Raw genomic sequence first — 26,789 nt, 5'->3', positions numbered from 1 at the left:
TTCTAAAAAATTAAAGTTTTATCATATTTTTCTCCCTCATATTTAAAAACTTATATTTTCCCCTAACCCAAAGTTTGAAAAGTGACAAAACCCCCTAGGGTTTGTTCCTCTTCCTCTGATGCTGATTTTTCCTTCCTCAACAGTTGACCGTCCTTCCTTCCCCCTTATCTCTCCTTCGATCTTTCTCTCTTGCCTCTTTGATCGTCCTCGATCAAAGATGAAAACGAAATCATCTTCGCCTGAGACGACATCTTCGTCTCTCTGATGAAGACTCATTGTCTTCGTCTAAGAGACAAAGACGACATGTCTTCATCTCGACGAAGACAAATCGTTTTCATCTTCGATCAAAGACAGTCAAAAAGGTAAATGAGAGAGACCAAAGGAGAGATAAGGGGGGACGAGAGGATGGCTGACAGTCGGGGAAGAAGAAATCAACATCAAAGGAAGAGGAACAAACCCTAGGAGGTTTTTGTTACTTTTCAAATTTTGGATTGGAGGAAAATATAATTTTTTAAATACAGGGAGGAGAAAGAGATAAAACTTTAATTTTTAAGTAACTAATAGTTTTATCCCTAATTTTAATTGAAATTTTTAACAGAAATTTGATTATTGATAGATGTTTAGGTTTTTAAAAATTAAAGAACGGGAGTCTAAAATTTCACTATACCTTATGTGGGAATAAGCGTTTGGGCCTATAAATATAAAACAAGTCACAGGATTGTATGTTGATTTGAATTCCACATGCATTTATTGGCTATCATGACTAGGTCTTTGACATTTTAGTACCAACCATACGAGACATTTCACCGTTTATGATTAAGTGCATAATAATGGAGTATTAATGGACCTTCATGTCCCAATCCTGTTTTGTAGTTGAACAAAATTGAATTGATTGACACCCTGTAATGTTTTTTCGCCATCAAATAATGATGTAAAAAATATTCATACAGAGTTTTTATACTACTTTAATCTATTTTAATTTAATTTTTATCATAATTTCATTAATATTTTATTTATAAAAATAAAATACCTATAAATTTATTTATATAAATTAAAATGATATATTATTTTATATGAATAATTTTGTAGAAGTTGAGGTGAAGTCTCTTCTTTCCTTTTTAGCCTCCCAAAAATTGCTAATAGTTTACTAATTTTTTAAAATTTAAACATTTACCCATAAATTAAAATTTTTAATTAAGATTAAATTTAATAATAAGTTTTTGAAAAAATAAAGGTTTATACTAATATATATCTTAAATTTTAAAAATTTATAATTTATTCCTAAAATTAAGTTGAACAAAAATGATATTTTCCACTAACCTTATATTTCAAATTTCCCAATTGCTTCTTTTATGCTTCCCACGTGGCCGCGGCCCCCGATTATGACTCTGCTGTTTGGCTACAAGTTTTAAGCCAGGTTAGGCCTACCCCACCTTCAAAAAAGTTCCCGCGTTTTCCAGAGCTTCAGAACATAGATCCACCTTCGAGAAGAGAGAAAGGAACATGGAGTCATGGATACCGCTAATGGACATTTTTCTCAACAACCCAACACCAGAAGTGGAAGCATCTCTCTGGCTACAACAGTCTTTCAGTGCCACATCGCGGGCGTCTTCAACCTCAACCCCAATCACTACAAGCTCTCTTATTTCTTTGCTCACTAAACCGTGCGATGTCATTGTTAATGATTTATCTTCTTCTTCCACCACGAAAACGTGAACGCAGAACTCGCTTTAGATTAGTTCTTTGGTTTTTTATTTTGCTTGCTTATTTTTGCTGATGGTGGTTTTTGTATTACAGGGTTATGTTTATAGAGACTTTACCGGGGTTCGTACAGTCCAGGATTTTATCGTTTCTTGCTTATGAGAATAAGAGATTTAGTGCACGTGAGCTGCGTGGATTAGCCAGGGGTGTAATGAGTGGAGATGGGGGGAGTGATTTTTGGGTTAATAGAACTGCGCGCCATCTGTTTGATGCAGTGTCTCACTCTAATTATGAGTGGATTTCTAGGTTGAGTTTGGATTCTGAGGAACAAATGTTTGATGAAGAGTTTGAGTCTTTGCCGTCTTGGCTTAAGGACTCTCTGAATAATAACGAGGATTTGCTTTTCCCTTGGCTTCCGATATCAATCAATGAATTGAATTCAAGAACCTTTGTCACTGCTTGTGAAGACGAGAATGATGAGGATTCAGTGAGTGAACTGAGAGTGAAATTAGAGAATGAACTGAATGTAGTTGTGCTGGAAGTCCAGCATGATTGTCCTGCAGATGTTTGTACACAAGGTGAGATTGGAAAATTGGCATCAGATTTGAGAGAGCGGATTAGGAACTTTGAATCTAGTTATAATACTGTAGCTTTAGCCAATGAAATACAGCAACTTTGTTTAAAAAAAGGAGTAGATTCTTTTACGGTTTTGGGTTTGATTGAACCTTGGAAAGCAGATGATGAGACAGCTTCAGTTCTGATTTCTCATTTTTTAAGTGGAAGTGAAGACGAACTTGTTTGGCCAAGCCAGGTTCTTTGCTCAGTTGTCCTTCCTAAGTTATTGGTTCTTGAGGAGCCGGCTTCTCGTGTCCTTGTGGGTGCATTGATAGAATACTGCAAGATCCATCAGAGAGCTGCCGAGTATGCATTAGTTTTTCCTTTGATATTGCGAAGAGAAGGTATCAACAACCCTATTTGTGATGTAATAACAAGGATTTTTGGGGAATGCCTGCACCCAGCTCATGTTTCAGCCTTGTGCCAGAAACTGCTTTGTGGAGGAGACAACAAGAACAAATTCATCTGTCTTCCATCCCACCAATGTCTTATCTCTAATGAACTAGTATGGACTGAATCCTTGTTTTCCCTTTTCCAAAATATCTTGAATCATAATGTTCATTTAACTCAGGATTCAATTGATCAGATTGTTTTCCGAGTTGGTAAATTGACTGAAATGTTTTCCAAATCTCTGAAATTTGGAAACTTTTTGTTATGTTTGGTCACCAAATGTGCCCCGCTGTTAAAGTCTCATAAGCTTTTGTTGATTGAAGTTGTTGAACACACAAATTCAATCCTAACCAAATCTATATTATCAAAATTGGCTAGCTTCTAGGGTTGACTTTTCAGATTAGTCTTGTTGATGTGAGTTTGAATCAGTCTTTGGGAACATACAGATCTCAGCCTGTAAGCTCTCATCTGAAATGTTATTTGGTTGGATCATTTCTTGGATGTTGCTAAGTAGGTTGTACTGTGGAAACAAACTGAACATTTTGATTTTCATTGACCAGTTATTGCTGTCTCTGGTGTGTAAACATTTAGTCTTTTTTTTTTTTTTTGGGGTCTCCCTAATGGCTTATGATATTTCTTCTTACCAACAAATTTAATCAAAATGGGCTGCTGTAAGAGTAATATGATGAGTGACTTTTCTCAATTTCTAGACGTCTAATATCTGAACTCAAATGTGTCCCAGAAACCCTAATAACTCATTAACAAGATATATCTGGGTTGTTCCCAAGTGATCTTATTTTAACAGTTTTGTTTCTTTAGTGGTCTTTTTATACCTCAACATTAATACGTAAGGCAACAGATAAGATGGAATTGCTTAGAGAGAAATATGTTAATTGCTGTTGACTTGCACATGCAAGAAAATATTCACGCAAAGCATGAATTTTCTATGTTAGATAAATGGAAAGAGCTAGTGTTGTGAATTTTACAGAATAATTATGGCCATATGCTTTCCTTGTATAACTTTTGTAAACTGCAAAAGTATACTAATATATATATATAGACTTCTTCATACTCTTTTATAAATTTATTCATTTTGTCGAATGTCTTTCATTTGTTTTGTCACTTTGAAATGGATTTCATTTTAGGGAATACATAAACTGCTTTCCTAATTAAACTTAAATGGTGTGTACTTCAATTTATATAAAAGATAAATGATGGGCAGATAGCATCATTTGTTAAATTCTCAACATATCCAAACAACACAAGTACATAACTCTCTTTCCTAGATGGGCAGTAATAAAAACACATTCTCCTATAGAACATGTAATGTGAAACTGACAAATAAACCCTCACATAGAATTCTTAGCCTAACCGATGCTTTTATATAATAACATTTTTGTGGCCATTGGTCATTTTCTTCATTGAGTCGAATCTGGGGGTTTTGTCTGAGAACTTCGTGGTGGCATAGAGCTTCAGGTAATCTTGAAAACTGTAGTAATTGGGGTATAAGAGTTTGGGAGCTGGAGAAATAATGGCTTCTCCAGCAGGATTGTAGAAGGTTGCAATGGAGAGTCTACTTCCTTTCTCCCCAGCCATTACACGATGCAATGCACTTTTGTACCTTCCATTACTCAGCACTTCCACTTGGTCACCTGTGTTGACAAAGATGGTGTTGTTTTTGGATGGTGGGATTTTTATCCATTCTCCATCTTTCAAGAATTCAAGACCTGGAACTTGGTCATCTTGGAGTAGGAGGATGATCCCTCCAGCATCAGTGTGTTCACGAAGTCCTCTCACATGCTCTGGACGAGAACATTGAGGATATTTTGCCACTTTTGTCCCTACAGAAGGACCTCTCTCTCCAGAGAATGTTTTCATTATGTAATCTTTCTCTAAACCAAGGTTCTCGGACATGAGTTCAGAAAGCTTCTCTGCTAGCTTAATTACTTGAGCAATGTAATCATCCATTGTTTTGCTGCATGTACACATCGCATATAGCTCAATACATGTATAGATATTATATTGATTGAGATATATAAGCTGAAAGTGCAATTCTAGCATCATAGATTCGTAGTGACTAACCGAAGATCCTCTGATAGATTTGCAATTTCATTGATATTTGATTCTGGATGATGCCAGATAAAAAAGGTGCTTTCCCAGTCCATATCATTTAAACGGTCTTTGTTTGTCAACCTCTTAGCCATTTCTGACTCATAGAAGGTTTCCTTCAAATTATCTTCATAGTGTGAGTTAACCAACTGCTTCACCTTTTCCATCAACTTCTTGTCTATTCCATGGTTCTCAACCTGCAGAGCGCAAGCATTTTGGTATCAGAATGTAAGTGTTGATCAAATATTCAATTGAAAAAAAAAAAGGAAAATCCTGTCCTCTTCACCTGAAAGAAGCCCCACTTCTCGCAAGCTTGATGCAGAAGCGCCATTGTCTTGTCCCTCATCTTGCCTTCAAGATCATTGAAATCTATCACAGGGATCTCCATCTCTCTTTCTGTCACAATGAAAAGATGAGCAACTTAGCGTGGTACTTATAGGCACAAGTCTTGCTTGCTTTTTTTTTCTCTCTTCTCTAGATTTTTTTAACATTTCTTAATTCAGGTAGTTAGAGTTGAAACATCAGTACTTACAGTTATATTGTAGCATCATTGACGGAAAGAGTAATGACTAAAATCATGTGATTCACTGTATGTTTCTGCGATTGACCAATCATGTCCTCTTCTGAAGCAACACAAAAAGGAAAAAAATTCTCTTTTGTAAAAGTATAAGTTTTCTTTAACGTGGAGGACCCTCCCCTTGTAATCTCTATCGTGTTTACACTGTCTTATGATGCCCATTTATATTATTTTATGTATGCATGTCCACGTGGGTATATTCTAATTCTATGAATGAGAAAGTCGTTTTGGTTGTTTCTCATATTGGAAACCATCATTTCAAGCAAAACTAGGGGCAGTGTTTGGTGTTGAATGATTTGCCCTTGAAAGAGAAACTGGGTATTAGGAATCTTTTTTCTCTTTAGAGACCTTCCAATGGGCGTTTCTAGTTGTCAATAGTCAGAGTAAGCATTTCTTCTTAATACTGCCTTCATATTGATATATTGATTCGGAAGTTGTAAAACCAATGTAGGTATCAGAATGATGTACAAGTTGAATATTTCTACTTGTTAACAGTAACATATCCTCATCCAATCGGCAGGTTTTTGTCAACATGCTTAGTATTGGTGGTAATTGGTAAACGGATGATGCTAACATTTATTGCATATTCTAGCTCTTAGTTTTCATGCCATGGCTGAAAAGATTCAGCTGCAGGATTAGAATAACTCTGCAGCATTCAATCAAAATATGGATTTTGAATTTATTTTATATAGTTTGACAGACCTCCTAATTTGAAAGTTTGATGAGCCTAAGTGGAATCAATTTATGATTTTTAGACTGATTCCATTTCTAGGTGTTATTCATTGTATAAATGAACTTGTGGAAACTTTCATTGCTTTGCTTGGTTTTTGCAGTACACAACATGTCATTTGACATGAATTTAAGAAGTCCGAAATTACATTCCATTAATGGTTAGAAGTTGTGGCCCATGTGATGGAGTAAAGACTCTGCATAAGAGAAGGAGCTAGTTCAGAGTTAGAATTGAAAATAATAAACATTGTGAGACAGATCTGAGATGTTATTTTATTTGGTTTAATTTTTTGGTGGGTCTGAATAGTTTCTAGTGAAAAATCATTCCCAAGAATGCATCAAGTCAGAGAAGAGTCTAAACTTTAGGGAAAGGTATGGAGACCTAGCCAGATACAAAGCAACTCCATGTTGTTTGTTTGGGAAGTTAAGCAATTACTTTAGTTGTTGTTTGATTCATACAAACGCAAACTGAGTAGGGAATAATCAATTGGCATATGCTTATAATTAATCAACCATCGAAATTGTTATACAGTGAAGTCATATTGATTCACGAAAGAAAAAAGAATAAAATTATGTTTACAAATAAATCTAATTAACTTGTTTATATAAACTGAAAGAATGTTAGACTGATGAAAAGTTATGTTGATTGGTGGAGAAAGTAAATTGCCTGTGGGTATCTATAGACATATCCAACCTGCTCATAAATAATGCATTTTATACAGGTATGGGTTTATCGAGTAAGGATCCAAAAACCTAAACTTGTACTTGTATTTTGGACAAAACACAATTATGTCTATTGAGAGAAAACTTAATTACCCACAAAACAATCTTTTTTTGAATCATATTACCCAACAATTTTTAGAAAAATAATCAATCACCAGGGTAAAAAAGAAATAAAACACTAGAGATAATAGTATATTCCTTTATAATAATATAAGAAATGAATTTTTCCTTGTTAGTAATTAAGTAAATGTGGCTACTGTTATCTCTAGTGTTTAGACCCGGGGCTACGGTTTCGACCACCGCGGAAACAAAAAGTTGCCGAGCAGCCACGATTATATTTGTTAGCTTCTTCTTCATGGCTTCTGGATGGTTGATTATGGGGACATTCTGGTTCAAATCCAGTCTTGCAAGGATTGTTTGGAGTAGCTGCACCATCTACCAGCTTAACCGTTGCCATGCTCAAAATTAGTACTAAGCACAACAATATCAACACAGCCGACTTCCTGTCCAAGATTGCCATCCTTCACTTTTATTTTGCCTTGTTCTATCGACGTATAATTATTGTTTATATAGATTTTGAGTGTTAGCTTTAATTAGTCAGTCTGTTTTTGAAATATTCTAACCTTCTAACAATTTACTTGTTTTGCCACTAATGTTCTATTGTCTAATCGTTCTGTTCCATTGCCGGTAAAGTTCCAACCTTTTTGTTATGATTTCATTCGCAGGTCCGTTTTATTAGTTGATTAAATTGATTTTTATTTCTGTTAGGCCGGAGGACTATTTTTCACCCCAGTTTTAATTTAATCTCAGGAGCATATTTTTTATAATAATTACACATTTAGTAGTAATCTTTTATGTTTTATAATAAAAGATTATTCAAATCTATTGCACCCTTAGGGTGCGTTTGGTTAGGAGATTTTATGATTACCTTGATAATCTATCTTTTATTCCTTTGTTTGGTTTATCAGTAATAAAATATTACAGTAATCTTCTATTACCAATGCTGACGTGACAGGTAATATAGGTGGTAATCTGATTACCTCATTCACCTTAGGTATTTAAAGATTACTGGAGTAATCTTGAGTTTATTATAGAAAAATTATTATTTATTTATTTTTTGAGATAAAAATAAATTTATTTTTAATTAATATGACAAATAATATAAAAAATATTTAAAAATATTTATATTCAAGGGTATTTAAGTAAAATAATTTACTAGTAATCTTTTATTACCTTTAACCAAACACAATAATTATTTATACCTATCAAATTTTATCAAACATAATAATCATTTATACCCAGTAATCTTCTAAGTAATCTATCTTCAAGGTAATCTTTCTATTTTAGTAATCAAACATTACCCAAACCAAACGCCCCTTTAGTGTATATATGCAACCGATAATTATTCTACAGAGATACAAACTAGTATAAAGCTAAGGGCCTGTGATCAGAGTTCCCTAAGAAATATGAAATACATAAAGAGACTACACCAGCAGGAGCTTTCTTTATTTATACTCCTGAAGTGTAACTTCTGAGACATTTAATACCGCTGGTTTGGTTTAATGCTGCCAACAAGTTCCACCCCCCTTAACTGTCCTCCTGCAATAAGAACCATTGCGTGTGGGTGCTCCGCAAATAGAGCTTCCTCCCGAATTCCAGTCATCATATCTACTGACTGTCGAACGCATGTCTACTGAATGCTGCCAATACGTTCCTCCCAATTTCCAGTCATAATATGTACCATCGGTTGAATGCGTGTCTACTGAATGCTGCCAACACCTCGCATTACCCTTCACTGGCCTCTTGCAATATGAACCACCATGTGTGACTGCTCCACAAACAGAGGTTCCTCCAGATTTCAAGTCATCATATGCACCGGCTGTCGAATGCGTGTCTACTGAATGCTGCCAACATCTTACGTTACCCTTCACTGGCCTTTGGCAATATGAACCGCAAAGTGTGAGTGCTCCACAAAAAGAGGCTCCTCCAGATTTCCCATCATCATACGCACTGGCTGTTGAATGCGTGTCTACTGAATGCTGCCAACACCTTGCATTACCCTTCACTGGCATTTTGCAGTATGAACCACTGAGTGTGAGTGCTCCACAAACAGAGTTACGATATTTCATATCATTACTTGTACTGAAATTTGAACACTTATCATCTCCATTCAATCTATCTTTTGCAGCTGAGTTAGAGATGAGCCCACTGACCTTCAAACCTTTATGCTCTTCACACCTCACCCTTCCAGTAACAGGCTCTCTGATACAGACACACCCATTACCTAATTCTACACCACATAAAGTGTCATACTGGCGGTTGACCACTGGCCTCTCCAAGGAAGCTTTGGGTTGCACTCTTCCAGGTTTAGTTTCATCACAATGTAAAGCATTGCTAGCACTAGAATCAATAACCGCAGAAGGTAAATCTTGAGATGTTCCCGCTGACTTGGAACTGGAACCATAGGCCTTCCTCCATTTGTGCTCATCACACCTTTTATTCCCTTCAACTGGCCGGCTTCTACAGATGGAACCATCACCCAAGGAAACCCCACAAGCACCAGTATTGACCTCACCAGCACCATGTCTATCAGAAACTAACCGAAGCTTTGATTTGCTAAACTTGAAAACTTGAGGAAATAAGTTGTAGCTGTCCTCATCAGGATAACCACTGAATTTATTCCCTGGTGGAAGCAGTTTGATCCCTTCAATTTTGATGCCCACAGGTTTTTGACTGAAATATAGAAGCTTCCTGACAGGTTTAGGAAGCTGAATATTGCTTGAAGCAATTTTATTGAGTTTCCTAAGGACATCATCATGGCGACGCTTGCCATTACTGCCTTTGTTCCAAGCATAATCAAGTTTATCGAGCAGCTGATTTTCAGTTTTCAGAGCAATTGCCTTGTTTTCCATCTGTCAACAAACAGGAAGGCAATTTTCATGAGTCCTCTTAAGTTTACTCACCCCAACAAAATGGGGTAGTTGAAAGCAAGAATCACCAATTTATGAATATAACTCAGGCTCTTCTTTTCAAAACCAAGTTTCCAATAGATTTTGGGTGGATGCACTTTTTTCAACTGCCTTTTTGGTTAACTATATACCTTTTGGGACCTTAAATCATAAAAGCCCAATTCAGCTCATCGAAAAACAAGAATGTGCACCAAACAAAATTTCTACATTCTAGGATATAAGAAATAAACAAAAAAAACAAAAAAATTAACATCAACATGAACAAACTCACCCAGAACCTTTTGTTGATTTAAAGAGATGAACTTACAGGAACCCATCTGTACACAATGGAGAAGCCTCTACTGAATATATCCTCGAAATATCCAGGCCCATTTTTGAGGCCAGAGTCATTTGGTTTATTCAAATGAGCACCATTGCGGCCATAACACTGGAGCCGTGTACGGACGCTGTCAGCTTGTCCAAGGTAAACTACAGCCACACCATCTGAGTCAAGCTTGTCAAGTTCACGTCCTAAGCCCTTGCGAGGCACTGCTACAGCAAGCTCATAAAGCCCTGGACCTGCACTAGTAGGGAGGTTCTGAACCCTATATCTTGCTGCACCTTCCTTCCCAAGTGAATAATCTTCCCAATCAGAAGGTCCAACAAGAACCTGAACGCAGACACATATAATAAGCGCTAAAATGTAATCACCCATAACAATAGCCATCAAATCAAAACCCACAAATGCTTATTCCTGTGGTATGAAACGTCTGGTAACAACATATAGTTCACTCTGACATCAACTACTGCTAAATAATGGACTACATGGCTTTTTTTTTTTTTTACAAGCAAAGGCAATTGAAAGTTGAATCAATACGGTCACTTTGACAGTATCTTAAGGTAGAGTACGAAATTGTTTGTTAATATGCTTAGTTCAAGATTAATTATGAAGACATTAAGTCAAAATAAGTGATATTTCACAAGTGACAGAGAATCCGATAAAGCAAACTTGCCTCAGCACAATGGAAGCTGCTGGCAAGAGAGAAAGTGGGTACATGATCAAATGATATATACAGTACTGCTTACAACAAAGAAATGAAAACAAAGCACACAGGCCTAAAAGATCCGAAATTTATGAAGATGAGAAGGAAATCAGGAGAAAAAGCAAACCTTCCATTTAGAGAAGAGGGAGTCATGTTTGGTTCGCTTGCATTCTTCTCTCTTGATCCTATCAAATTCACCCCCTTCCATCTGCTAGTGACTCAATATGACCATCAAATCGCCACTTTATACCGGGCCAGTATGTGGTGTAAAGACCATTTTGCCCATGAAACAAGAGAAGTCCCTCAATTGAAATTTTAATTCTTGAATCACGAATAATTTTTTGAAAATAAAAAGCCTGCTGATTGGAATTGAAATCTTCGATGGGAATGGTGCGGCGGTTTGAACAGTAAAACCCTAATCAAAGCACCCAAAAAAGTGATAAGCCATCTTAAAGCAACTATCTGTACAGATTCTCACGACCTTCCTGGGTGACAAACTAAATTTCTTACTTTCTTTCAAATAGGGTCGTAAAATTTTGGCCAAACGTTTCTTCACCCCTAAGTATGCTTTTTTTTCCCCAAGTTTCTCTAATTAATTTTAAAAATCTTATTTATCCATCTATAAGTAATTAAAATTAATTGAGTACGTTAGTTATATTATTTTCCCTTCCCCTAAAACCCTAAAAATTGATAATTTTTTAAATCCAAATTTTCAAAAATAGTATTTTTCCCTTTAAGATTTTCAATTTTTTATATTCAATTTTTCGATGACGAAGAGATTTTTTCGATGATTTCCAAACAATGTCTTTTTTCTCTAACATGTCCTCCTTCTGGCCATCCTCCTCGGCATTGTCATTGTCATCTACAAAGAGGAGGTCTTCGTCGATAACGATGTCGAGGAGAACAACCAAAAAAGGACTTGTCAGAGAGAAAAAAACGTTACCTGAATATCACTAAAGAAGTCTTTCCATCACCAAAAAATTGAATCTGAAAAATTTAAAACCTAGAAAGAGAAAACTTTGGTTAAAAAAAAAATTGTTAATTTTTACAATATATGAAAGAAAATTAAATTAAATTTAAGTTTATTTTTAATATTAAATATAAAATAACGATTTTATCTTTAAAACTAGTAGACTTAACCGTTCATAGGTAAGTAAATAAAATTTTCAAAATTAACAAGAAGAAATTTAAAATAACAACATACTTTGAGTGAGGATAAGTCCTTTGGCCTAAAATTTTTCTATTTCCATGCGAAGCAAAATAAGAATACTCAGTGCAAGTAATAGAGATATACCTCTTCGTCCCAGAATTGTACTAAGATTAAAAAAAACCTTTCGGGGATCCCTCACTTCCAATTCCTTTGTCATCATCAACACTAATATACTAAATTTTCAGAGGCCTAAACAACTTAAATATGAACGTAGCGTCTCACGCGACGGCTGAACTATTTTAAAAACACCTTGGTCTTTATAATTTTATTACATTCATCATTCACTTTTACAGAAATACCATTATTAATTTTCTTCATCACTCACTCTACATAGTGTTCATTGGATTACACAACCAATTTTGAATCACGTCTGGTTTACAAGTTTGATGACTTATTGTAGCCTGTATCCTAAGGTCTGCTTTGTACATTTGTAGGCATTATCTATTATATATTGTTTTTGTTAGGATTTGAACATTTATTCTCAACCAATAGGATAACTTTTTTATAAATAAGAGATTTAGACTTTAAAAGGGGCAGGAAAAAATATATTAAGATTTTGTAATTTAACGACTAATCTTAGTTAATTTAGAGAGGTTTTTGATGTTTCGAATGATCAAAAAATAACCATGGCCAAACTTCTTGAATTATCTAAAATGAGGGGTTTTGAACTTTTTGAATTATTCAATTTATTGATGAAATAATTTTTAATTTATTATATTTTTATATTATATTTTATGTTTTTGTGTTTTTTTTTTTAGATAAATAAATGGTAGTAATAGATCGGACGGTAAGACCAATCAACGATCAAACAACTAAAGAGTTACCAGAATCCACATCGAAAAGGTGGTTGAAAAAAAAGAAAACAAGAAGAAGAAAGAGTGACAACCAAGGCTGGATTCAAGCCGAGTTAAACTCGAGTTTGAGCTCAATTTGTATATAGTAAAACTTGAGCTCGATTCAAATTCGATTAAACTCGTTTCAAATTTGATCTTTTTCATTAGCTCGTTATTAAAACAACATCGTTTTAATATATATTAGATAAAACGATATCATTTTGTGTCAAAATTTTTAATTTATAAATTTGACGAGTAATTTGAACTCGTTTGAGTTTATATAGGACTGACTTATTTGAGATTTATTTGAGTCAAACTCAAGCTCAAACTTAAATAAGCTCGGTTTGAATCTAGCCTTGGCAATAGAAAGAAAATTTTGAACGCGGTGAAGGATTCGTGATAAAAGTCTGTTTGGCCAGAGCAGAAAGTCCGCCAAACGAGAAGAAACAAAAAAAAAAATTACAGAGGAGAAGAGAAAAGACGAAGAGAAACCAGAGGAGAGAGAAAAAAGAAAAAGAAAAAGAGGGGACAGTGGTGGGAAGACGCAGAGAAGAAAGGAAGAAAGAGAAAAGAAAAATCAGAAGAAAAGTGGTAAGGGAGATAGTGGCGAATTAAGCTGTGAATTGGGCAATGAAAAGTAAAGTGCCTGGCGGTCACGGTGCACTTTTTTTTGTATGCATATATGTCCAATTAAAAAATATTTACATATGCATAAAAAAATTCATTCATTTGAAGATAGAAAATGGTTTTTAGATAAGGTGGTTTTTCAAAGGAAGGCAAATGTTAGGATTGGGACACTTGTCTTAATACATAAAATAACTTTTTTTATAAGTTGTTTAGGTTTCAAAAGGTGAAAAAAATATATTAGAGTTTTGTAATTTGGGTAACCAACCTTTGCTGATTCAAGGAGATCTTCGGTGCTTTGAATGATTGAAAAATAGGGGGTCTTGGCCTCTTCAAATTTTTAGACAAAAAGGTCTTGAACTCTTTGAATTGTTCAGTTTATCTTTGTAATCATTTTATTAATTAAATAATTTTTATTTTACTGTATATTTGTGTTTTATTTTCTTGTTTTAATTGAATAAGAGGTTGAATTCCTAATAGTTTTGCACCTTGGGTTAACTGGCTTGAACACTGCACCTATTGTAACAAATAAGTGAACAATAAGCTGATTTCGAGATGTTGTTTGATGGATATGACTAACAAGGTGGGAAACTTGTATCGTTGATCAAGGTGTGAGATGTGTAGGGGCACATGCAGCCACCTTCTTCTAGGAGGTCCAAATGGCATTTACGTGGTGGTACGCTAGTGTTCTTAGAGTTGGACAACTTTGGCTGCTTATCCTATTGACGATCGAGATTGAAACATTACTAGACTCATGATTTAGAGTGTTGTCTTAAAGGAGCTTGTTGTGGTGTTTGATGTTGTAAAGTTTTTATTTTTCCCAATTGGGAGGTGTTCGTTAGGAGTTGATAAGTTTCAAGCACAAAGTGCGATAAGATTGATTTAGGATCCTCTAATGATTATATCATCGCCATTGAGAGTGAGTAGTCTATAGATGCAGTGTAAATGTTTTTGTAGCTATTTCTCTTACGGGGATATGCCTTTTTGGTAAGGTGCATGTTGACTTATGCACCTGTTAAGTTAGGGAGGTCTTAAGCCTGGGAGTCAATCTTGCTCAAACAACTGTGTGAGAGCCTTAGGGGTAGGTTAACTGCATATTCTGTAATGGAAAGCTTCGAGGTTACTTTCTGAGTCTCCAAATGATTGGTTGTCCAAGGTTTTCTTTTGCCATTTGTCGTGAACCATTGTTAGTATAAAACTTATCAAGGATGGAATATGAAGAGTGTCTTCCCTCTAACACCAAATTATTAATGTTTTTAATTGTCACCAACTAAAAAAAGTTTGATGTATCCCCTACAATGTAGTGTTAATTAAATAAATAATAATAATGAGATAGAAAATAATTTTTTATTGTGATTCAGTCTGATGAATGAAATGTTTGTTTCACCATTGTCAATCATTTTTGCCAGGGGATACCGTAGGACTTTTCCGTCATAACATTTTTCATTTATTAAAGTCACGTATGTCTAAATAACATTATAGTTTATTTTTAAAAAAATTATTAATTCATTTTTAGGTTTACCGTTTGGACAAAATTTTGACACAATCCGATGGCTAATATCTGTCCAACACTGTCGGGAAATCCACGGCCACGGTCGGCCCAACATATCGTACGAAACATAAGGCAATTTACGCGAAGCTGCTGAATAAAAAGTGAAAGTGAAAGCAGAGTTCTGGCTTCTGTGCAGCCAGCCGAGCGCCATGAGCCTGTTCGTGAAATTTCGAAAATCATCACCTTCTTCCCTCTCAATATTCTCTTTTCAGAGCTTCTTCACAACACTCCCACGTAACTCTCCTTCTCTCCAATTTTTCTTACTCTTTACTCTTAACTTCTTTTTTCTTTTTTAATTTTATTTTGTTTACTATTATATATGAACGATAGAACATTTTGAATGAAATTTTTTATTGTAAGCAGATTTTTCTGGGGAGAAGAAGGAGACTAGTAGCTTCATTCACCCCACAGCGGTTGTTCACCCAAATGCCATAATTGGTCAGGTGTGCTCCGTTTCACTTTGCTTCTTTCATTTGTTTATTATTTAAGCAATTATGCCCTTTTTTTAGTTGTAATGAACTGGTTGATGTGATTAGCTGCCACACTTGGTGAACTCATTTTTACCGGTAGTATTAACACCATTCCATAGCCATGAAATAGATTTCTCAATAATTACAACTCTTATTCATCTAGTCATTTACACATATCTAATATTCGATTATTCTCCCCTTTTAATGGGATTTTGTCATTCTGTTGATTAATTGCTGTTTTGCATCTGCTCTTGAGAATCTCTTTGGAGTTGACCACTGCCAATTGTTTTATCAGTTTTGATAGTGTTGGTTGAAATCAATCAAGCTATTTGATATTAAGTTTACTTTTGAATGATAATTGGAAAAGTTACAATTTGAGTTTCAGGGTGTTTCAATTGGTCCATTTTGTACCATTGGGTCTTCTGCAAGGCTTGGGAATGGTTGTCAATTGTATCCCGCAAGCCATATTTTTGGAAATACAGAATTGGGTGAGCGCTGCGTTTTGATGACGTGAGTTCTGACTTTGATTTTACCTTTTTTATTTATTTTTCGAAACATATTGGTTTCTGTTCTTGATCCTTTTTCTATATTAAGGATTTAAACTTTGTCAGGCAGTGGTGCTGTAGTTGGTGACGATCTTCCTGGACAAACTGTCTTAGGGTGCAATAACATTATTGGACACCATGCCGTGGTTGGTGTCAAATGCCAGGACATGAAATACAAGGTTCACTTCTACTAGCGTGGACGTTAACTGATCTATTTTGGTGCATGATTAGAAATTGGTTATTTTGTGTGTACACCAATAGAAGTTTAATTTGTCAGCTAAACCATGTGCATTGCTAGCAATATATCTGATTCTGCAATGCACATAATTGCCGCCCAGAGAATTGAATGTCCTCGTTACATTTGTCACTATGTTCATCAACGTCAGAATAAATTAAATGTAGCACTTTAGTGCATGTACTTATCCATTGTCGGCAGGATACTGACATCATTTCTTTATGTTTTTAGCCAGGGGAGGAATGTTTCCTTGATGTTGGAAACAACAATGAAATCAGAGAGCATGCTTCAATTCACCGATCTTCAAAATCAAGTGATAGAACGGTGGGTGGGCCTATAAATTTTTATTTTCTTTTTTTAATACTTAATATTTTATGAAGTATATCCATATTCTAACTAGAATAAGTTAATCAGGTTATTGGTGATAACAATCTCATCATGGGTTCTTGTCATATTGCCCATGATTGTAAGATAGGAAACAATAACATATTTGCGAACAAAACTCTTCTAGCAGGTCATGTTGTTGTGGAAGTAAGTTCTAAATTTATTTCATAGTTTCATCTTCAGATGCCTCATCTTATTTGCAAGTTGACTCAAGTGTTGGATATATAGGACTATACTCACACTGCAGGAGCAATTGCTGTTCATCAGTTCTGCCGTGTTGGTTCATTTTCTTTCGTTGGTGGGGGTTCTGTGGTATAATGCTTTTCTTTTGGCCTTGAGTTTTCATTCTCTACTTTCTTCTTTAAGTGAAGATATTGCATAAATTTTGGTATCCAATATGGATGTTTTCAAGTCAAATTGAGTTACAATTTTGATGTCTATTTCTCACATGGTGGTTTCATGAATTATTCATGCAACTTTGCCCAAAAAAGGGAAAAAATTTTTAAGGATCTTGTTAGTTGTTACATTAACCTCCAATATTGCTATTATGCTCTTCTACTTGACTTTAGGACATATTCTGTGATGATGAAAAAAAAAATTTTATATCATATTAAATTTAGTTCTTCACGTCTTATGCCTAAAGGTATCAGAAGATGTCCCCAAGTACACGATGGTAGCTGGAGAAAGAGCTGAGCTTCGTGGTTTAAATTTGGAAGGTCTTCGTCGTCGTGGATTCATGGTCTCAGAGGTTGGTACTCATAGAACTTTCATTTTGATGGCTCATTTTTGGCTAGAAAATGGTACATAATTTTATAAATACAAACATAAAAGTCTTATCTTTCTTGCAATTGTTGGCCTTACCATGATTTGTAGAAAATGAATTCTGATATGAAATTTGTTTTAGTATGTCTAGATATTTGAAATAATATGCAATTTTATTATTGTATATTATTTATGTACAAAATTCATGGAATATATAGGTTACATTAGACTTTGAATTAGAAAACCAAGTCCTAATATAAGGAAACTAATCCCTGATTTTATGAGAAGAATCGCAAGTAATCAATGCGAATTACTAATGAAAATATAATCATGACAAAGAAGGAAATATAGTATTACCGTAATCTCTATTTTCCACACTCCCTCTCAAATTGGTTTGTAAATGTTAATCATGCCTGGCTTGGATTTAAGATCTTCAAAGTTGGTTCATGACTAAGTTTTGGTGAAAATATCCATAGTTTGAAGAGAAGAGGATGTGTAGATTAAAGAAATAATTCCTTTGACTATTTTCTATTTGATGAAATGATGGTCTATCTCCATATATTTTGTTCTATCATGACATCTATGATTTTTTGCAATATTTATGATATTTGATTATCACAATACATCTTCATAGATTCAACAGTAGGAATTTCTTATTCGTCAAGAACCCTTATAAACCACATTCCTTTACAATTCTCATGAGCCATTGCTCTGAATTCTGCCTCAGCACTAATTCTAGCAATAACAAATTGCTTCTTACTCCATGTGACCAAGTTTCCCCATGAATAAGTGCAATAATTTGTAGTAGATATTTGATAATGACGGACCCAACCCAATTCGCATCTAAATAAATTTGGATATTTTGATTTCGACTTCTCATGAAGGATGGTCCAATGCCAAGGTTCATCTTTAGATACCTAAGAATCCAATACTCTCTCCATGTGTTTCTTAGTTGAGTTTATAAATTGGCTTGCAACATTAACTAAAAACTATTGTCTCTCCTTGTGTGAGAGAAAAAAGATAAGCTTACCCCCAAGATGTTGGTATCTATGAGAAGATCTAATCTTCAATCTTGGTTGTTTATGTTAGTGTTGTTTGGGAAGAAAATAACGACGTGTGCAAGAAATGTAGTTGTGAATGAATTACAAACTTTTAATTTAATTACTTGTTAGCCTCTGCTTGTTCACTGGTCTAATTTTCTTTGGATTTTTCTGTGAAACCATTTCATATTAGCACAACTTTATGGTATATTTTTCCGCTTTTAGCCAATGTGATGTCTCTTGCTTATATTTACTTGCATCAATATAAAGAGATATTTTTTGACATCATCATGTTCTATTTATCCATTATCTAACCATAAAATCATTTTTATTTCTCTCATTTTTTATAATTATTTTCATTCTGAGCAAGGATCTAGATTAAGAGTTTGAGAATGGCATATCGAAAGATTTTTATGCCTGTTGATGCCAATAATATGGGTTTTGAAGAACGTCTCGCTGAAGTGGTACTATATCTCACTTTCTCTCACTCTCAAATTTTGTTTCTTAAATAGTTATTGAGAAATTTAGATCATATTGCAGGAACAGGATGAAGAATTGAGTAACGTTCCTGCTGTATGTTCAATGGTGCAGTCTATTCGTGATTCTTTGGCTGAAAATCGCCGTGGGATATGCAGGGTTAGACAATGGAGTAATTTATGAAGGGTTAGACAATGGAGTAGATTATGAAGGCATGCAATAGTAATTTCTGCATCTACAAATTGGATTTTTTTTTTCCTATTTCTTTTCTGGCCCTACAAGTAGCTGTTTGATTTGTTATTCATACAAGTTGAAGAACAATCTGTGTTCAAGGGGGATCTAGATTACAGAACATATGGCAGGTTTCCTTTTCTAGGTAAGAACTTTCTGTCACTTTTCTTCGAACTTTTCTAGATTCAGTCTCCACCACTAGGCAGCACGGCAGCAAACTTCAAGCTACATCCCTCCGTCATTCTGTCCTATGGTATTTCTAAATTAATCTTTGCTTCAAAATCATAGACATTATATTACTCTGTCAAGGATTGGAAAGTGCTTGTACATTAGACATTCAACAATGTTGTGGTTCTAAAATGGAATTATGATCTGTGATGTAACCTACTTTTTTATTTATGAGTGCAATAACTGACTTAAAGAAAGCTATGTATTGATCCACAGTATAAAATGACATGCAGATAGAATAAAGAAGCATCATTCATTTGCTGCTAATGTATTAAGTGGTAATGCTAATGCTTTTGAACGTGACCTTTGTGGTGATGTTGCCCATTTCTTTAACTTGGAATGGTTTTACAATGTCTTTCATGTTAAGCATGGACCAATTAATTTGAAGTAGCATGATTGAAATCTATGGCCTTTTGTTTGAACCTTTACAAAAAGCTTGGTTAGGAGGGGATAGTGGTGATGGGAAGGTGTGAGGTTGAAGTTGCTCAGCCTGAAATAATATCAGACTTGTATGAAAAAAATGGGCACCACCTCAATCAGCATCAATATGAATTATATGGTTTATTTAAGGACAACTTTATGAAATTTGCATGTGTTGGGCACTCCTGTTTAAAGTTACGGACGTGGCAATCATTGAACCAATCCCCCAAACGCACCCAACTGTTTTTATTATTGATAGTGTCTTTTCATTATTACCATGAAATCTATGGGAAATTGCTAAAAAAGGATTAACAGTTATGTTAAAGCTACCATTTTGGTGTCTTTTTCATATGAGTAGCACTATATATGTAAATAATGAACACAAATTTATATATAAATAATAACATATCATTATAAAATTGGATATCGTTCAATTATATAATAACATGTCTTAATTATATACAAGTTTGTGTATATTATTTATGTACATAATTTTATTGTTTCGGGATTCTCTATCTGCCACCTACATGTTGTAGTAATGCATTGATTAGAATACATTTTGATCATATTATAGACCTAACTGGCTGGTCTAAAATCAACTGCCAAATTAAAATTTATCATCTACAATATAAAATGCAGTCAAACAAGATGAGAAAGTTTTTGTTTGATGAAACAAACATTTTATTTTATTTTTTCTTTTGATTTAGGGAAGATTCCATTGTGTGATGCTGCCAAAAGATAGAGAAGAGAAGTAATGAATTCCTCAACTTGGCCTCTTGAGTTGATACGGCCTCTTGAGTTGATACATAGGATTATTAATCATTAATAAATATATCATTAACTTGTTGGCCCTAACAAGACAATTTGAAGTTGGATGAGATAGCCTATTCAATTATATTAAGCCTTAGTCTCCATCAAGCTTTCTGATTGCTCATCTTTAGGTTTACTTTGATGGGGGGTGAACAAAATATCTTATACCATCTCTTTTCTTTATACTCCTAGATTTTTATTGATGAAAACATTCTCTTTAGTTTTTTTTCATTAAATTATTATTATTATTATTATAACGATAAAACTATGAACACTGAAAATATGATTGGGTATTAAATAATATATCATCATATTATTTGTTGGTTTTGAAATCAAAATAAAATAATATTTAATTATATATTAATATAACATATAAATATCAAATTGAATATTTAAAATTGGGAGTATATGATATGACATCACTTTTACTATAATATGTTACATACGGGTAAAGACAAATGATGTGAGATGTCAATCACTTTAGTGCTTGCACATTAATGGTAAAAAAAAAAGGATGAAGAATGTGGGTTGGGTTGTGAGAAATTCTAACTTAAAATTGAAGTATATAGGTTGACTCAGAGAAATCAATTGAAACATTCAAAGTCTAGTCTGCCCAAATTATTTCATAATTTATGCCTTGACAAGGAAGAAATAATCTTTAAGAAAATCTCATGAGAGAGGAGTTGGCTGATCAACTTCAACCTTCAAACTTCTCATTTTTTTTCTTCCCCCATCTCTCAAGTCATCTAACTACCTACCTCCGAAACCAATAGAGGGTCTAGTCTTTGAATATATAATTAAGTTTCCAGAAGATGTATCAGTATGTAATTAAACATTATTTTATCTTTAATTCAAAAATATCAAATCACAAAATAACATATAATCTATATACCTAATTATGTATTAAATATACATAATTTTATTATTTTTAGACGAGTACTAACATTAATTAATTTATTTTATTAAATAAAAGATACAAATCATTCATGCTCTACTATAATATTAACCATGCCGTGACCCATATACGTGCTAATTTTGTTAGTGTATTTTTACAAATGATTACTCTCCAACACAATTGTTATATATATATATATATAAAATTAATGCATCGTTATATAATTAAACATTATTTTATTTTTAATTTAAAATTACGTATATATAATTTTTAATTGTATTATATATGCTGTAAACATTTATAAAAATAATTACATAAATATGAAACATAAGTCAGATCATCTTATTGAGGCTGAATTGATTTTATTAAACATGTGAAGTTAGTGATTAACTTATAACCATTGCACTAAGTTAAAAATTTAATCGTGAAATATTGTTAAAGAAGATTTGAAGTCTTACTTTTACGTTTATATACTCTCTTTTTTGTCACTCAAACTACTCTCAAAGATTATTTTGTCGATTTTAGAAGAAAAGCAATTGTTATTATTATTATTAGTCTATAATATACTAGGAATATATAAAATAAAAAGTAATATTATGTATCCGCTTTGAATATAAAAATGGATATACACGTATATATATAAAATTCTGTGATTGAGTATTACTTTATTTTTAATTCAAAATTATTTCATCTAATAATAGACACATATAAATATAAAAATATTTATTTATGTATTCAAAATAAATCCATAAAATTTTATTGTAAAATAAATCACTGATAATTGAATGGTGTGAAGAGGGAGAAAAGAGAATTTGGATTTTAATAATTGATTTAGAAATCAAGTTGGAAAAGTAAGAAATAATAAAGCATATCCATCCAATCATCTTCTCTTGGTGTGCATCCATTCATTTATCATATATGCCACCAACCTATATCTAATCAACATCCGCTCATTGCTCTAAGTTGAGTTTTGTTTTGTTAGTTTTTGGAGCTGGTCTTTTGTCGAAGAAGTTGAGCTTTGTCTGGGAGAAAATGGGCAGAAAGTGCTCACATTGTGGCAACATTGGCCATAATTCAAGGACCTGCACTTCTTTCAGAGAAGATCCTGCACCTTCTGGACTTCGGCTTTTCGGTGTTCACCTTGACATTTCTTCTTCATTTTCTCTTGCCATAAAGAAGAGCCTCAGCATGGACGCTTTGCCTTCTTCAGCTTCACCCTCATCTTCTCTAGTTTCCATTGATGAAGATAAAACTTCCCTGGGCTATCTTTCTGACGGCCTCATGGGCTGCCGTCCCCCACAAGAAAGAAAGAAAGGTGAGTCTTTTTCAACACAACCAATGACTTCCATCAAATTTTCATCCTTCTCATCGCACAAGCTTAAATTTTCAACCGTTTGCAACGGCTATAATTTCTGTCTAAAGTATAAAGTTGTCGTTTTATAAACTCTTGACAACGAAAATCAACCATAGGTTTAGACCTTTTATGAATTAGAATTCTAATTGATTCATTAAAATAGGAGTCCCATGGACGGAAGAGGAGCATCGAACATTTTTGATCGGCCTTGAGAGGCTGGGAAAGGGAGACTGGAGGGGCATCTCAAGAAACTTTGTGACTACAAGAACCCCAACCCAGGTGGCTAGCCATGCTCAAAAGTATTTCCTTCGACAAGCTTCCCTCAACAAGAAGAAGCGACGTTCAAGCCTCTTTGATTTGGTATATATATGCATACTGTATATATGGCTATATCTATATCTATATCTTCCTTAATCGATTTAATTTTACCATTCTGAATCATCATCAGGTTGGGAAAAATATGACTGGTGGCCACACTTCCTTTAGACAAAAATTTGCTTCAAGTGATCAAGTGATTGCTGATCTTCGTCAAGATGTGTCAACTTCGCACGGCCGTGATCAGGTGGTGCCCATTTGGCTACGGCAGCCTAAATCTTCCATTGATGCATCGAAAGCATCGAGCCCAGATGGGGAACCAGCGGATTTAGAGCTCACCCTTGCCACCCCAAAGCCTTTGGCAGAAACGAAATCTTCTCCTAAACCTCTCTTCATCAGACCTATCAGTGTTACCTGAATGCAATCCAATGATCAACAGACCAATTGAATCCATCTTTTTTTCTGTTTATTAGTATTATTATCAGCAAAAGAGTATGTGCTTAGTTGATCGATTAAGTTTTGGGCTTCAACCCAAGTGAGAACTTGTTCATCTCTTTACATTTTATGTAAGGATATAAAGTAGTTAGTTAGGTCACTGACAAGGGAATAAAATATTTATTTTATTTACAAGAACAATAGCATCTTCCTCCAGTGGTGCAGAAAATTTCTTATTGTCATGTGATATGATAAAATTTCTTTGGTTGTTTTCTTTTGAAGGGCACCATAGTTTAGTTTTTTTGCTTCTGAAGACAATCATATTCAAAACAGCAAATGGGCAATCGATCAAATCAAGAGGAATAAAATATATCTTCAAATTTCAATGGAAGTAATCGTCTTGGCTTTGATGTTTTCTCTGTTGTTGGAAAATAAAAAAACTCCAAATTGTCTTTTCTTTAAGCAGACTTAAAACTCAAGGTTTTTCCTTTTTTTTCACAGTAAAACTAGCCCTTACCTGTTTCAGAAAAGGTTGAAATTCAACCAAGACTTAAAATACAAAGAAGTTTCAGGAAATATTGGCATTAACAATAGGTTTAATTTGGTAACTTTTAGTCTATTTTTCACTTTAATGAATCGAATGGTCCCTGCCTGCCTGCCTTCTCTACATGTCTAGAAAAGCTGGTGAAGAGACTGCAGTTTTACATGAAAAGCTACTACATGACATGCAACAGGTAACCTAAGTGACCCTCAACTGGTAGCTTAAGTGATGAAGCTGCGGAGTCACCATAAAGCTCTAGGGGGGTTCAGGTGTAAGATTTATTGATACAGACTAAGATGAAACCCTAAATTTATTCGTTAAATGGTTGTGGATTCAGATATTAGGCTTTATGGACATCAAAGGAACGGATTGCCTTGGATGGGTAATTTCGGTATTAAAAAAACAAACCGGCAACCTAAGTTGATAAATTCATTGAAATATACGAGGCATATTTTGTCTTCACATGCTCAAGGGGACCATTTGATAGCTTTCCTATGGATTTTACATATCCTGCAACCAAAATTCATTAATTTCCAACTATTTGTCTTCTTCCTCCACAATAAATCTCACCCTAAAAAGCTTCTCTCTTTATTTGTCAATTTACCCACAAATCCTGGGGACCCACTCACAATAAATTTAATTCATGGACTTCTGATTATTGAGTCAAATCAAATTATTATAATTGGTAAAAATCCACAGTGGAAAAGCATGGACTTGTGACTTCCTGTTTAAACAATTCCAAGACTTGTTTTTCGAGTTCTTCTTTGTATAAACTCTCCAATTATCAATTGAATCAGTTAGATTTTAAGCCTTGACATTATTTCATGGGTGGAACAAAGACCTTAGACTAGGTTGATATATATATATATATATATATATATATATATATATATATATATATATATATATATATATATATATATATGTACACACACACACACGAGATGATGAGAAAGACCTCATCCTCATTTAATTAGGTTTGAGAATATACAGTGTGAATTGTGTGACCAGAAAAATGGCACATCTACAACAAGTCTGACTGTTGTTTTTAAAGATAATAAGGAAAATGAAGCTCCTCCACAAAAATGAAATCCCTCTTTTATCATCTCCTATTTGTCTTTGCAAAGGGCATTACTGTAGGAATCCATTCAAGTTGGAGCAATGTCATGCATACGCTTTTAAATATATAATTAAGTACATAGATGATATTATCTGATATGATTGAATGTTATTTTATTTTTAATTTAAAATTATTCAATCATATAATAACACATGGTTTATATACTTAAATTGAATATCAAAAGTGTATATACATAATTTTATTGTTATTTTGAGAACTTATTCAAATTAGAGTAATATTATACGTATATTTTTTAGTACACAAGTAAATACATAAATAATGTTTTATGATGTAATTATATGTTATTCTATCTTTAATTTAAAATTATCTAATTATATGATGACACATAATCTTATATCTAATTATATACTCAAACGTATGTACACATAGTTTTGTTGTTCAAATTAACATTGAGGGACAAGACTGGTACCTTTCTGGGTTATCATCTCTCCCCTCTTCTTCTTTCTGTTTATGGTCTTTCAAACATACTATTATTGGTATATATATATATATATATATATACCAGTATATACTAGTGCACATGATACATGAAAATAATATCCTGAGATTCTACTCTTTTATTTAAATAACTATTGATGATTTGGGCTGCTTGTTCTGAATTCACATAATTTCTGTTCTTTATGATTCATCACTTTTTGCATACAGTGACCTTCCAACTAACAATAATGTCTTATTTACTACCTGTAACCATCACTGAGTTGTCATATTATTTGGCTTCTTCTTCTTCCCTCTATTTTTCTTTTCATATATATTTTATATATCCTTTGGAGGATAGAACTTTATTCTCTATCACTCATATGAAGAAATCTCAGTTATCTATTTCTGATGTGTCTTCTTTAAGATTTATTCACCTGCATAAAATATTGAATGCCACCTACATTGGAAAATTGTCAGAATATGCGCCATTTCTTTTGTCTTTATATGTATGTAGCTTTTATTGTTGATCCTATTTTATTTATATATTCTTTCTTAATTTTATCTTCTGTCAAATTAATGAAAGAGGAACTAATCATCAAAGGCATGAATGAGTTAGATATATTCTCCAGACATGAGTTTTTTTTTTTTTCCTGGCAAAACTTCATTTTCTGAGAACTCTGGAATAATTATTTATGGATTTGAAAAAGAAGAAAGCAAGATTAGGATAGAAAAGTTTGAAAACATTCGGATTATAAAAAAATTATGCATATTCATTTTTGATACATAATTTGAGTACATAGATGATATGTTATTATGTAATTAGATAACTTTGAATCGGAAATAAAGTAATATTTATTCATAAAATGATATATTATTTATATACTTAAACTGTATATTAAAAATATATATCCAAAATTTATGGCAAGACCATTAAATGGTGGGAGGGATGGTTTGGAGCTTGGGGCAAAGTGGTCTCCTCCTCTACGTCTGCCTTTATTAAGGTTGTTCTGTCAATGTCATCTATACGGTTTAAGG

At 33.7% G+C, this 26,789-nt stretch overlaps 5 protein-coding genes across 8 annotated transcripts; 3 read left to right on the top strand and 2 right to left on the bottom strand.

Annotated features, from left to right (window-relative positions):
- Positions 1-1,376: 1,376 nt before the first annotated feature.
- Positions 1,377-3,198, top strand: LOC123206871. The gene is made up of 2 exons (XM_044624142.1): positions 1,377-1,712; positions 1,798-3,198. Exons 1-2 carry the CDS (start codon positions 1,504-1,506, stop codon positions 3,089-3,091), a joined length of 1,503 nt encoding a protein of 500 aa, XP_044480077.1. The 5' UTR covers positions 1,377-1,503; the 3' UTR covers positions 3,092-3,198.
- Positions 3,199-3,993: 795 nt separating this feature from the next.
- On the bottom strand, positions 3,994-5,266 carry LOC123206891 (1-aminocyclopropane-1-carboxylate oxidase 1-like). Its single transcript, XM_044624167.1, has 3 exons — positions 5,102-5,266; positions 4,789-5,012; positions 3,994-4,681 (listed from the first exon to the last, which is right to left on the bottom strand). The coding sequence occupies exons 1-3, from the start codon at positions 5,201-5,203 to the stop codon at positions 4,087-4,089; spliced, it is 921 nt and encodes a 306-aa protein (XP_044480102.1). The 5' UTR covers positions 5,204-5,266; the 3' UTR covers positions 3,994-4,086.
- Positions 5,267-8,228: 2,962 nt separating this feature from the next.
- Positions 8,229-11,266, bottom strand: LOC123206853 (protein EFFECTOR OF TRANSCRIPTION 2-like). Its single transcript, XM_044624113.1, has 3 exons — positions 10,963-11,266; positions 10,121-10,462; positions 8,229-9,756 (listed from the first exon to the last, which is right to left on the bottom strand). Exons 1-3 carry the CDS (start codon positions 11,041-11,043, stop codon positions 8,404-8,406), a joined length of 1,776 nt encoding a protein of 591 aa, XP_044480048.1. The 5' UTR covers positions 11,044-11,266; the 3' UTR covers positions 8,229-8,403.
- A 3,860-nt stretch (positions 11,267-15,126) lies between these two features.
- LOC123206862 (probable acyl-[acyl-carrier-protein]--UDP-N-acetylglucosamine O-acyltransferase, mitochondrial) lies at positions 15,127-19,623 on the top strand. 4 transcript variants are annotated; one of them, XM_044624127.1, is made up of 10 exons: positions 15,127-15,288; positions 15,418-15,497; positions 15,910-16,012; positions 16,136-16,248; positions 16,536-16,628; positions 16,719-16,835; positions 16,917-17,000; positions 17,332-17,436; positions 18,868-18,954; positions 19,031-19,623. In XM_044624127.1, the coding sequence occupies exons 1-10, from the start codon at positions 15,204-15,206 to the stop codon at positions 19,148-19,150; spliced, it is 987 nt and encodes a 328-aa protein (XP_044480062.1). In that variant the 5' UTR covers positions 15,127-15,203; the 3' UTR covers positions 19,151-19,623. The 4 variants fall into 4 exon arrangements, with proteins under 4 accessions (XP_044480062.1, XP_044480063.1, XP_044480061.1 ...); XM_044624126.1 differs by having other exon boundaries at positions 15,132-15,288; positions 15,910-16,034; positions 16,140-16,248; XM_044624128.1 differs by lacking the exon at positions 16,917-17,000 and having other exon boundaries at positions 15,131-15,288; positions 15,910-16,034; positions 16,140-16,248.
- Positions 19,624-22,462: 2,839 nt separating this feature from the next.
- LOC123206870 (transcription factor MYBS3-like) lies at positions 22,463-23,860 on the top strand. The gene is made up of 3 exons (XM_044624141.1): positions 22,463-22,866; positions 23,069-23,265; positions 23,354-23,860. The coding sequence occupies exons 1-3, from the start codon at positions 22,584-22,586 to the stop codon at positions 23,636-23,638; spliced, it is 765 nt and encodes a 254-aa protein (XP_044480076.1). The 5' UTR covers positions 22,463-22,583; the 3' UTR covers positions 23,639-23,860.
- The last annotated feature ends 2,929 nt before the right edge of the window (positions 23,861-26,789 follow it).

This window comes from Mangifera indica, unplaced genomic scaffold, assembly GCF_011075055.1.
Source record: "Mangifera indica cultivar Alphonso unplaced genomic scaffold, CATAS_Mindica_2.1 Un_0052, whole genome shotgun sequence".
NCBI classification, from domain to species: Eukaryota; Viridiplantae; Streptophyta; class Magnoliopsida; order Sapindales; family Anacardiaceae; genus Mangifera; species Mangifera indica.
The sequence above is the reverse complement of the archived record's forward strand: the minus strand, read 5'-3'. Positions and strand labels throughout refer to the sequence as shown.